General features: G+C 34.9%; 1 protein-coding gene across 1 annotated transcript in view; it reads left to right on the forward strand.

Moving 5' to 3' along the window:
* The window catches only part of LOC115926893 (sodium-dependent dopamine transporter-like), a 63795-nt gene that overhangs the window by 19856 nt on the left and 30401 nt on the right, over positions 1 to 13538 (forward strand). The window contains 1 exon segment of the mRNA XM_030992501.1: positions 7384 to 7493. Coding sequence (XP_030848361.1) covers positions 7421 to 7493 — 73 coding nt within the window. The 5' untranslated portion in view covers positions 7384 to 7420.

Below are 13538 nucleotides of genomic sequence, written 5' to 3' on the forward strand. Positions count from 1 at the left end.
ATAGGTTTATTTCAAAAATTAAAATTAAATGCAGCTCAAGGCTGATATTGTATGTTTTAAAAAGTATTCATATATTTACAATATAACAAAACAGTGCCAAAATACAGAAGCAATATAACAAAATAACAATGGTATTACATCACATAGCAATATCATAAAAGATTTAGAAAAATGCATCGAATACGTGGATCAGTATTTATCAAAATAATTAAGGCAATGTCATTAAATATTCAAGGACAAATTCATTTGAGCATATGTTCAGAAATATTAGGCTTATTGCAAGAAAATATCACACTAGACATACGATCGGTTGCTAACACCTGACAACAACAACGACAACAACAAAAATAAATAAAAATAAAAATAAAGGCGACGATCGACAACTAATTTGCATGAATTTATAGTGTGTGTTTAGTTGCCTAGCTGTTGTAGATTTTTGTAAAGTATTTTGTGACCGCTCGTGGAAATGATGACGAATGGTTGGTAATTGTAAGGCGATAATCAACAATTTGTTGGAGATCAACAGATAAATCGCCGACCACTGACAACCTTCGAAAAACGGTCAAACACTTTTTCTACGACCTCTGACAACCAACTACCGACCAGTCGTTGTCGGGAGTTGGCGACCGGTCGTACCTCTATAGTGTGACTTAGGCTTCATGGGAATTATTCTTACCTCAGCTTTCTTCTATGCAGGCCTATGGTTAGTCTTTTCAAAATATTTGATTTATTCTCTTACTTTTCTTTCAATCTTTCTTTCAAACTTTTGTATTACTATGTTCTCCTCGATGATGCACAATTCACCTACTAATATGTTGGTTTTTAACTTAGCAAACGTGATTGATTATCATCAACATCGATATCAACATCACTTCTGCTATTATCGTAAAAATGATCACCCTCACTACCACTAGCATGGTTACTACCGTCATCATAATCTCACCTCTTACAAGAACTGTCATCTTCTCTTAGCTTATCAATGATATCTCAACACATGGAAATTCATTTCGCTTAGACATGAACACAATCGACCCAACAAGTGAATCGATAGACACCCCTCAGGCTTTACCAGTTTGTTCACTTTTTTCTCTTGTTGCTCCGTATTAATTGCAGCTTTCTGAAAAAACCCTGGGTCGTTCCAGTGATGCAATACCAATCCCAAATGGAAACAGGGAGAGAGAAAGAGAGCAAGAGATAGATGGAGAGGGGAGGGGAGGGGGTTACAGTTCGGGAAAGAGAAAGGGAAGGAAGTAAAGTGAGAAAGAAAGAGAGAAAGAGAGAGAGAGAGAGAGAGAAAGAGAGAGATAAAGAGAGATTTAAGAGGGTGGGTGTAGAGGATGGGTATAACCATGAACCTAACTATGACTAGTTACTTGGGGACGAATGTGCTTGATTTTTTTTAAACGTATGGCTGTACTCTGTATAAATGGAAAGCATTAATATTCTTTATCATGAAAGGTAAAATGTTACCCAGGTAGGTCGTAGGTCCTAGCAGTTAAAGACGTTGATATGTTATAATCTCTATTCTGCTGATTGCATTGCACATTGATTAAATCCTCTTTTTTTCTTAACTTTCATTATCCCCTAATTCTTTCCGAACCCAAACTCTCTTACCTTCACTCGTTCCCCATACATATTCCCTCTTCATTCTTCTCTTACCTCTTACTCTTAGCTAATTTTATCAGCATTTTCGCTGTTCCCACTGTAATTCCTTTGTTTTTCTTTCATTTATTTTGTCCTCTTAAATATTTTTTTCCAGTTTCACAAACTTGTCTTCGCTTTTTTAGTTGATATATGTTTTAATAATTTTACCATATCCCGCGGAATATTTCCAACATTGTAAACCGCCATTTATCCATCCACTTACTTTAACCCTCATACAAACTAGCTATCATCTGGGTACTCTAAATGTGCATATTACATGTGGAAGTTTGGTTGCGAAGAACACCGAGCTTCTAAATTAAATTTCAACCCGCAAGACATCGGCCATAAAGGTTTATGTGTGGTGGAGGTATTTGATTATTAAAACCAACGGGATATTATGGAGACTTGGGTGCGTAAATGAAGGCAAATTAATTTGCACACCTCGTGTTATTACTCATTATGCGCGTATACAATGCAAAGGTTAATCACAACGGCGTGCAAATCCTAATTTCCTGCTTGGTGCTTCTTGATTGAAATTCAGACGATACTTTTCTTTCTCTTCGCATCGCTCGATTCTACCAGGGACTTGGGAGACAAGTCCCTGATTCTTCTATTACTCCCTGTCAGCTTGGCTGTGACGTAATCACTCAACTAGATAAAGATGTTGATGTTCGAAGGAAGCTTTCTCTCGAATTTTTTTTTTTGGGTATCTTTTAATAATAGAAAAATCCAAAATTTTGAGGCATGGACGTCACAATATCATTAACTCATATCATATCTGAAAATGTTACCAGTGCGTTTTATTCCAATCCACTTACTTCATAATCTGTGTTTTTTAAAAGCTTTCTTGTACAAAGAGGAAGAATAATAAACTAATTTGGTAGTTTCGGTAAGCATTTTGTATTTCATAAACGTTTATTTTTAATTGGCATGCCTTTATAATCTAATACAAATGCGGGAATGTAGGCTGGATTTCAAATGACTAAAATCCCTGCCACAAACATTCTTCAACAAATTAAAAATGAGAACATGTAGATATTTTTAGAGTTATTCTAGATGTCCTAATGACCATTCACAATTGGCCGAAGTGCATTTTTAGTAATCGCCTTCTTATGTCGAGACCGACCCTAAAGCGTGTCTTGTGTATTAACATATGTCTCTTGTTATGCTGCATCCATTTACACATCGTGAAGGAATTAAATTGCTTTGGGCCTGTAACTTTCTAATGAGAAAATAAGAAACGGTATTAAAGACACTTAATGTCCCTCAGTTAATGAAAGCCCGTCGAATTAACATGATCAAATTGAAGCCTTGGTCAATTAATTAGACGTTTATCTACTTGGGCCTCATAATACCATCTAGAATTTAAATTCATTGACAATAAAGGGATTTTCTATGTATTTAGTAAGGGCATTATTATAGAGAGTTTAATGTCTTCATAATAATAGTTTAAATCGTCGTTCTCATCATTTTTAAACAATGACACTATAAATACATAAAATGATTTATGATTAACTAATACAAATTGACCTTGTACAACTTTTGTATAATACATTTTAACCTACAATACCATTGAGACGGAGTTAGATGTGGTGTCAGCATATGATTCCCTTCGATATGAAGGAAAGTGAACAACTTAGGAAAAAGTGGAAAAAATGATCCAGAGCTTACACTGACATTGTGACTGTTTCACGTCATCGAGCAAATTGGCATTCAAAGAAACAAAATATTTGTCCAGGAACGAATGGAATAATTATATTGACAATCAAGGCGTCTGTATGATTCGTTGTATGAAGCGTTTTTCTCCCTCAATTTTTTCATAAAAAAGACTAGACATGAATTCAGTCTAAAAAGCATTTTACGCCCAAAGCTACACCCATCTATAATTTTTGGTTTGCCCTAGAGAGGTACCACATAAAAAAGAGATTTTATTTTCTCTCAGCCTTTTCTTTTCACTCCTCTTCTCTTTTCATGTAACCCCAGTAAATCTAGATTTGTCAACATACGGGCCTGGGACTATAGAAAGAAAATCGATAACAATATTTTCAACGTGTTCGCATAAGAACGAAAAGGGTTCACAATTTTGGACTCGTGTTTGGTGTGGGAAGGTTTAATTAAAACAGAAACCTGCGAGCAGCGGAGGGCTGCAAATATTATTGGCTTGGACTTGGTAAAATGGTGCGTATCAAGAAGGAGTAAACGAGAGAGAGAGAGAGAGAGAGAGAGAGAGAAAGAGAGAGAGAGAGATATATATATACATATAAAGAGTGTTTAGATTTATCATGCAAGAGAGATAGAGAGAGAGAGAGAGAGAGAGAGAACAAATGAAGACAAAAGGGAGAGATGACATCAAACAGTAAAGAAAAGAAAGAAAGGAAAGAAAGAAAGAAAGAAATACATAACAAAATTTATTAAGAAATTAAAGAGTAAAAAGAAAATGAAATTCCAACGGATTAGAAATTAAAGAATAGAGAAGCTGGAGTTAGAACTGAAATGAAACACACATCTCGTAGTTCTTAATAAGTAATAGTAATTATAGCAAGTAAGACTATGTATGATGAGTATAAAACGAAGGTATAATTGAGAGAAAGAAAGAGTTACAAACCGACAAAAGGCAGATACAGAAAGAGAAATACAGACAGAAAAACAGAGAAACAGAGAGAGAGAGAGAGAGAGAGAGAGAGAGAGAGAGGGTTAGGAGGGACTGGGAGAGTAAAAGCCAGGTAAAATGGGATATCCTTTCTCATAATTTCGATGTACATACTAACCCAGATGATCGAAAGACAATTTTATAAAGCCATTTTAATAATCCATCTGTATTTGGAAAATAGCCTAGTCATATTTCTTTACGATAATTCGATTGTGAGTACGAAACGTTAACATCTACCAGGAATTCAATTCAAGTAGTATTAGTAAGAGCATTTTATTGTACAGGCAAGAGAAGGAGAAAAGAGAGTAAGGGAGGGAAGGAAAGAGAGAGAGAGAGAGAGACGTTTTGCGCATGCTCTTCCAAAGCGCGCAACAAAGTTAATTCTTACTGCGAATAGATTCAACCTGTTGCGTGGTGTGCGATTTATCTCAGATGGTAGTTAAGACGATCTGAGTTGAACATCTATCCACTTGGCTGCCTCTCTTTTGGCTTCTTAACTTATCTCCTTTCTTCGTTGTCAAGAAGAAAGGTGGAGAAGCCCTGATTACCTATTCTAATCACCAATTCCTTGGATTTTGGAAAGATTTTTAAACTCAAACTGAACTCGTCCACTGGATTCTGTACGCAGAGACTTGTCAGCCTGCAAAGGAGCTCAATCTGTCTCAATTATTCAGATCAAAAGTTTCGTCCATTTTAAACAATTTCGCATCTTCTCATCACACTGGTATGTAAACCAAATACTGATATTTTGTAGAATGTAATGCTTGGTAAACAATACAACGATCGTCATCGTGTTTGTTTGCAATTAGAACAAATGACGATACCAAACCGCGTTCTACTTTATAACTTAAACTATACCATCAAAGACGAGATTGTAACAAGAATACGTCTAAAAGTCCGTCCAAATTAATTGTGACTCTAGGTCTAGAACAGAGGGTCTTATTCTGCCAGTCAAAGTCAAAGTCAAGTGCACTCCCCAATTAACTCTCAAGTTTATCGTACTTTCAACTACAACTTTGTGAGCCAAATACCCGTTTCATATGAATAGCTACCTACATCTAAAATGATCCTTTGAAATGTCGGAAGCAGGTCTATTCACTCTTTTGATTTCAATGACCATTTATTATTAAACATAGAGACACTAGGAGATTGTGGTTGAAAACAAATACCTTGCACACATTATGATGTTAGAAGAAGGAGAAGAAGAAGAGGAAACAATGCGGTAATTGGGGCGAGTCGAAATCAAAAGTCAGAACTTGTGCTTTTCTAGTAGTGTTTATTTCTAAATTGTCCTCGTGATCATCTTCAGTAATATTTCCAATGTTATAACAACATAAATCAGCCGTAATTATTTCCATGTTTTGCATATGTTGACAAGCTTTATCATGTTTATCCTAAAGGTATGTTGATTTAAGAGAAAGGTATTAAAGAAACGTCAAACAGCACACTGTCGTCGCCATTTTTCCTCTCCGAATAAAGGTTTTGCCGGAGAGAGGCCTTCCGTTTTCCGGGGGTATTTGTCTAATAGTTGTCTCATACGTTTACTTTAATCGGTATTTAATATCAGAATGAGAACAGGGATAGATGAAAATCTTAAAACTGGAAACGTTCTATAGATATAATACAAAGCATACACTAGTATGAAAATCATTATCAATCTTTGGAATTATCATAGAGATTTATTCTATTCTACATGTTCTTCTTAGACATAGAAGTACATTTATTTACATGGTAACGTCATTCTCCTCCTCATCAGTAGGACATCTGATAGTCAATCTCTAAGTCGATGAATACCACTCGAAATCGAGGAAATTACTCTATTTCTGTCCGATTCCTTGTGGAGTAAAGCATGTGGTTTGTCTCAAGAAATGATGTTGAAGATATTGGTAGACTAGCCTAACAGCTTGACAGTTACATGACAGCTTAAACCAACAAGAGTTCAAAACTCACACTGGTCCAGACAGTGTACATCTGTGTAAAACAAACATACACGCAGGTATACCTGGAAAATGGTCTTTGATTTGTGGGATGAGAGGTAAAATAATAATTAACCTGTTTCTAAGCTTTCATGGACTAACAACTGCGAAAGGATAACGAAGCCTATACCATAATTGTATTACCATCAGCTCATGATGTAATCCATGTAATGGTCATAGTTAAGAACTGGTATTAAAAAAGAAATCGGATACATTGAATTCTCAAAGAGTATGGCAAAGCCTTTAAACAATATATGGTAAGAAAACGTCATAGCATGTATGATTATTAGAATACAACCACTATTTGACATCTCAATGATGAGGCAAAACTTATGGAAGGTCGTTACATAAAAAAATTAGTTAATATAGTAACCTATGCTTTTATGGTTTTTGTTTTCCTTATAACACGGAACATTTGCAACTCTTTATTTTCCAGAGTAGTATCTAGGATTTTCAGAAGGAAAAGTTTTTTTTAAATTTGCTGTAATATCATGGTTCACTAATATTAATGTTTATTTATGATTCTCTATGAACAGGTGAGGTGGATATTTCGACCTAACTCTTTTTTAATGAATACATTTAATTCGAATACCAACAACTTTATGATTGTTCTTAAATTTTGCTACATTACAAATTGAACTTTTGATTTATGCCGTCAAATCTGAATCGTCTTTTATCATGAAATAATATTTCATCGTGTGTGACTAAAGGTTGATTTACAATAATCATTTGTACCAATTGTGTTCAAAACACTTCAAACAAAAGCTGGTTGTGAGTAAGTGACATGTTATTAAGTCACCTCTCCTCAACAATGACTCGTCAGTTTGGAAGTCTAAATCAAGTGGTATATTCGGTTTGAAATAAACTTTACCTAAATCTATAGATGAGGGATATGTTTTGCTTTATCACGAATGCTCTTTTTTTGGAGAAAAGATGAGATTCTAACTATTATCATCCATCCATCCCCTTACTCTAAAAACTTAGCAGACCCTCAAAATGTTGTCATGGAAACTGTGGAGTCGCATTTTGCCGGAAAGCATCAATATTTAGGCTTTCGAACCTTTGAAACGTGATATCGCTTACATTCATTTCTTCCTGTCTTTCTCTCTACAGTATATGTAAGTGATCGTGTGAGGTGATTCGTACCAATATGGATAACGCTGTTGCACCCGGAGGTCCTAAGCAGGACAAAGTGTACGCCTTTAACTTGAATCCAGTGGGGGGTAAGTTCGGTGCCCTTATATCGCCCTTTTCCCTTTTGCTCAATTGCTCTATCTTGGCCTGATTTAGCCCTTGTCTGTCAATACTTTATACGATATACAGACTGTACTTGTTACATTCCTTTCCTCGACAACTGCAAATTATTTGTTTCCTTTTTTTAAATATTTTATTGAAAGTGTCCCTTTTATACTTTTAAGATTATTACTCTTCCGTTTGACTTTTGCCTATTATTCATATTCCCTATTTTTTTTCTTAAAATATTTTTTTAAAAAGCAGTTTTGCAAGTCTATAGTTCTATGTAAGCGTGATAACCTTCTTCCGTGTATTATATTCCCACAGCTTTACTACTTTTGACTTCATTTTCCTAGATCTACATGGAAAAATATGTTTTCATTTTAGTATTAGATTTACAAACATTATAATTATCGAGAGGGGGAATAAAACCCTTATAATATTTCCAATGATAAGAAAAGGTTACAATGACTCTTTAAGATATGGAATTTGGTAAGTAATCGTTAAAAATACATGATAATGGTAAATTTGATTAGGTTAAATTATATGACAAACATTCTTTCCATGTCCCTTTTAGAGGGCGTTGCTTGGAGTGATGACAATGATAATTATACTGATGGTGATGATGATGTAATAATAAGATAAACACAACAATTACAATCACAACAACAACAATAGTGATAATAATGATAATAATGATAATAATAATCATAATGATAATAATGATAATAATAATGATAATAAAAAAGAAGAAGAAAACAAAGAATAATGATGATGATGATGATAATAATAATAACAATACTACTACTACTACTACTACTACTACTACTACTACTATACCACTACTACTTCTACTACCACTTCCTCTAATAATACAAATTTATTCTGTCAAGAAGAACTTGTGTTTTATTAAACATTTAGTCACAAATTTGTATCATTTGGAATCATCGTTTATTCACCTTGCTATGCAAGGAAAATAGATTATTAAATTGTTCCTTGTTGATTTCTATATCTGATTCTTCTCTTGAGCGTAACGCTGCGTGGAAAAGCTTTGCACTTTCGATGCCTGAATGCAACACCTCTTGTAAAGAAAACAAGGTAAAACACGAGTTAATCAACGCAATGCTTGTAATTTTCATGTCGAAGTAATCTTTTGTACGATATTAATCTAAAGTGAAGGCTCAAAGGCCGCGTTAATCACTGGCGCAGTTTTACGACAGGAGATAAACGACGCCTTGTATGCAATCTGGTGAAATTTACCAACACTTTTTGAGACTAGCTGCATGCGTGACAATCGAAATAAATAACCTTGAAACTAATCTCCCAACTCATATCTTTTGCAGAATATAACTTGAACGAAGTCGCGAGATGCCTCTTCTATTCTCAATTGGGCCTAAAGAGGAAATTCATATTGCTTAATTGTATCGTTACATACAAAAATCTGTAAAGAGGTTTAGCTTTCGTTTGCCAATTTTGAAAAGATGCGTATTGTCTTTTGCACACGAGGCGTCATTCGTTGGCGGAGTGCTGCGTCAGTCACTAGCGCGATCTGTAAAGATGATGGTGGCGGAGTGCTGCGTCAGTCACTAGCGTGATCCCTGAAGAATTTGTTTATAGCTCCTACGCACTAGTTTGGCCAGAAGGGATTATACCTGCATGCATGGTCACTGACAGGTGGTCATCTCATCAAATACGCTCTCAATTAGCATAGGAAAAGAGGATCATGGGTGACCAATGGTCACCGATTATGCATTGTTTGCTATATAGAGGGCGCAAGTAGCTATAAGTAGTGCAGTGGGACTTTGAGTCACATCGTACAAGCAGTTCATGTAAAATGAATAGTGCATTATGATCAATGACGCCGCACGTTCAACATGCACTGCTCTCGAAGACTGTCCTCGAAGTGACATGATCGCCTTGCTATATTCATATATGGGAGGGGGGGGGGGGGGAATGTTGGTAACTCGAAGACTTGAAACTTCATTTTTCAAATGAGACGTCAATTCGATCGCATTATTACCTGCGCTAATGAAGCCTTTCATTGAAAGCAATTTTTGTTTCGTTAATTTGCTTGGTGCGTCAAAGACCACACTACTTAATAAGCTTTCATTTTTGCATCAAGATAATAGTGTACTTAATTTGGGGCGCCCTTTCGTTAGTCCTTGTGGATACAAAGCTTCCAGCCCACAGTCCATATCCATAATCTTTATCTCGTCGATGTTTTTCTAAGATAAAGGTATAAATTAAAAATTAAACCCGATAAAACTTAACGACCTCTTTCCTAAATATTATACAAATTGGAATTCCTTTTCTTTACACCCGATCATGCAGTTTTAAAATTAAACATGGAAATTAAAAGCATCATAATATGGAGAAAAGAAACCTATCATGTACTAATCATGGTAACTTTTGATTAGATGTAAATATCTAAACCAAATTAAACCAACAGAACAAAATGTCACAATACAATAAAAAACAAGAAATGAAAAAGAACAGACTATTCTTTATTTCTCTTATTCAAATAAATTGATGTCAAATTTGATAGTATCATTAACTGTTATTAAAAAAACCTAAATAATATGATATTCCAACATTGTTCATTGAAATAGATGTTGCATAAAGCTGAGAAACCATAGTCCATTAAATGAACATTTCATCATACCCCCCCCCCCCAAAAAAAAAAACTCTTTGTCTTGTATGTCAAATGCAATCAAGAGATAAGTATGAATCAGAGAACTTGTACTGAAAAGTTCAACAATAATAAAATGAATCATTGAACGAACAGTTCACTTATAAAACCAGGCTTGCCAAAGACTGATTTTTGTGTATTTGTTATATTAGTAGTTTAGGTAAGATCTCCAACGTTGACTAACTATCCTTGTTTTACGTTCCTGGAAAAGAAAAGTTTGGAGAGTTGAAGAAAGTGAAACTGAAAATGGCGGGAGACGGGTGGTGGAGACGGGTAGAAGATGGTAATGAATAGGCTGGTTTCAAGTAAGCACTCTCCGTCTCCTTATCAATCGATAAATGCACTGAATAGCCCCAAGCTCTATACCTGGATGCCTGCCGAGCAAAGTTAAATGAATACAACCTTGTTCACATTTAAGATTTCAGTCGGTCTGTCTTTCTATCTCTCTCTCTCGCTCTCTCTCTTTTCTTATCTCTCTTCTTATCTCTCTTTCCGTCTCTCTCACTCTCTTCTTACTTCCTATCTCTCTTTCTGTCTCTCTCACTCTCTTCTTATCTCTCTCTTTTTTCTATAATCTTTCCTTGTATATCTCTTTCTATCTATATTCTTATCCCTCTTCGTATCTCTCTTCTTATCTGTCTATCTTCGTATATCTCTTTCTGTCTCTTCCTCTTTTGACTCTTCCTCTTTTTCTCATTCCCTCTTGAAGTGGAAAAGGAGGAGAGGGAAAGGGAGAGGAAGAGAGAAAGAGAGAGAGAGAGAGAGAGAGAAAGAGAAAGAGAAGGGGGAGACAGATGCTTTGTAGCAACCGCAATAGAGAGAAATATAAAAATAACTATGGAAAGAAGTTTAATTTTCACATAAAATTACATGGGTTGGATACGCACCCCATGATTTTCTGTTCGTAGTATTAGTAGACGTAATAGAAGTAGTAGTAGTAGTAGAAGTAGTAGTATCGGAATAGTAGTGGTGGGGTGGTGGTATAAGTAGTAGTATTAGTAGTAGTACAAGTAGTATTAGTAGTATTAGTATTAGTAGTAGTAGTTGTAGTAATAGTAGTAGTACATATAGTAGTATAAGTAGCAGTAGCAGCAGTAGTAGTAGTATAATAGTAACAGTATTAATAGTAGTATTAGTAGTATTACAAGTAGTAGTTGTAGTAATAGTAGTACATAGAGTAGTATAAGTAGCAGTAGCAGTAGTAGTAGTAGTATAATAGTAATAGTATTAATAGTAGTATTAGTAGTAGTACAAGTAGTAGTAGAAGTAGAAGTAGTAGAAGTAGTAGTAGTAGTAGTAGTAGTAGTAGTAGTAGTAGTACAAGTAGTAGTTGTAGTAATAGTAGTACATAGAGTAGTATAAGTAGCAGTAGCAGTAGTAGTAGTAGTATAATAGTAATAGTATTAATAGTATTATTAGTAGTAGCACAAGTAGTAGTAGAAGTAGAAGTAGTAGTAGTAGTAGTAGTAGAAATAGTAGTAGTAGTAGCAGTAGTAGTAGTAGTATAGTATTAGTATTAGTATTAGTAGTAGTAGTAGTAGTAGAAGAAGAAGAAGTAGTAGTAGTAGTAGTAGTAGTAGTAGCAGTAGTAGTAGTAAAAGTAGTAGGAGTAGTAGTAGTAGTAGTAGTAGTAGTAGTAGTAGTAGTAGAAGAAGTAGTGGTAGATTGGTATTGGTAGCAGTAGTCATGATACTTATATTATGCAGTGTAGCCACAAACTGTCCCTGGTTGTTTAATATCACTCACTCTGATTTAGTTTAATTTCTGAATCGAATCGATCTCAGTGATATTAGGCGAATGTTTACTCGTTGTGTTGTGTTACTCGGCTGTCAATTCGACAAACTTGACAAACTAGTTCGACCAACTGTCCGACGAACTTGCAGGGCAAATAAAAACAGGCATGTATCAACATTATAGCGTATCACTTACACAAATTCATATTTAAATCGATGAAGACCCATCAAACCCTAGGGAATGAACGCTGGCTGGTGACAAATATCGGTCGTTGAAAGAAAAGTAGAAGACATAACATGAGAGAAGCGACAAGTGGCAGAATGGTAATGATTGTTAGTAAGATCCACTGAGTCAGCTTGAGTTTACTTCTCTGCAACCTTGATTACCAGGAGCAATTTCCCCGAAATAGAATATGTTTTATATTATTTTAATATCTCTCCAAGGATGGGAGCATCGGCCCCATTTAGTCCACCACTCGACCGCTATTGACAGTCGTTGTCAAATACAGGAAACTCACCTTTCTTTGCACCTTTCTTCAGAAATTAGTTGACATCGAAAGACTTTTAGCACCTTGACTTATCAAAATTCATTAACATTAAGATAAACTTCATTATCACATTGTGGATATCAAAATCCTTAGTAACTAATAAGCTTCTATGATTATTCATATAATGATAAAAACAGTTTCTTTTAATACTATGACTTTGATCGTCTTTCATCACGATGTTGATATTTCAAATCGTCTGTGTTAGCTAGACACTCGATTTTCCTGACTTTTATACTGACAGTAATATCATTAAGTATAGACGAGTGTTAAGAAGGGACCAGGGAGGCGCCTTTAGATTGTCTCATTGCGGCTTTATTTACATGGTCTCTTGCTTGATTCATTAATGGAGGCATGCCTAATGTTTGACAAATACAGAGTTTGAGGTAGCTTTTCTAATTCTTTTCTTGGAATATTCTTGGGTAATCAGTAGGAGAATTTGTGTTACTGAAATTTGTCACATTGATGATCATTTATCCTCACCAAACATCATTCAAGAAGCATAACAAGAAACAGACTTAGAATTGTCTTCTTTTAATGTAGACAAATAATATATCTCACAGCTAAATCCACAGTGAATTAATGAAGTAGTTCCTAAGTGAATATTTCTTATATCTTCTACCTTCATGGCTGTAAAGGGATGTTTCATTTGGTCTTACTTTTGAAAAATTAAGCAGGCGCATTCATTTGTGGAAATCATATTTGTGTACAGGAAGGTTGGCAAAATAGAGGCAACCATCAAACTAAAATAATTTGATTGAGATAACCCGACAAGGCAGCAAGTCTACATATATTCATTTAATAATGTCATGATTAAAATCCAGGTCAAATCTAACATCTATTCAATAACAATGTGGAATGATTCTAAAATAAGACGTCACACGCGTGACTAATTAACACAGGTAATAAACAATTCATCATTTAACTAATGCTGCACCAACTTGCTAACTGATATTACGTAATTTTGACTTGCTTTATTTTCGCAAGGCCTGATATTCATTTTGATGCAAAGCGGTTTCTTTACTTTTTTGACATAGTTCTTGTCTTTATATAGTCTAAGAAATGAAT

Source organism: Strongylocentrotus purpuratus, unplaced genomic scaffold (genome assembly GCF_000002235.5).
Source record: "Strongylocentrotus purpuratus isolate Spur 01 unplaced genomic scaffold, Spur_5.0 spur5_scaffold_2, whole genome shotgun sequence".
NCBI classification, from domain to species: Eukaryota; Metazoa; Echinodermata; class Echinoidea; order Camarodonta; family Strongylocentrotidae; genus Strongylocentrotus; species Strongylocentrotus purpuratus.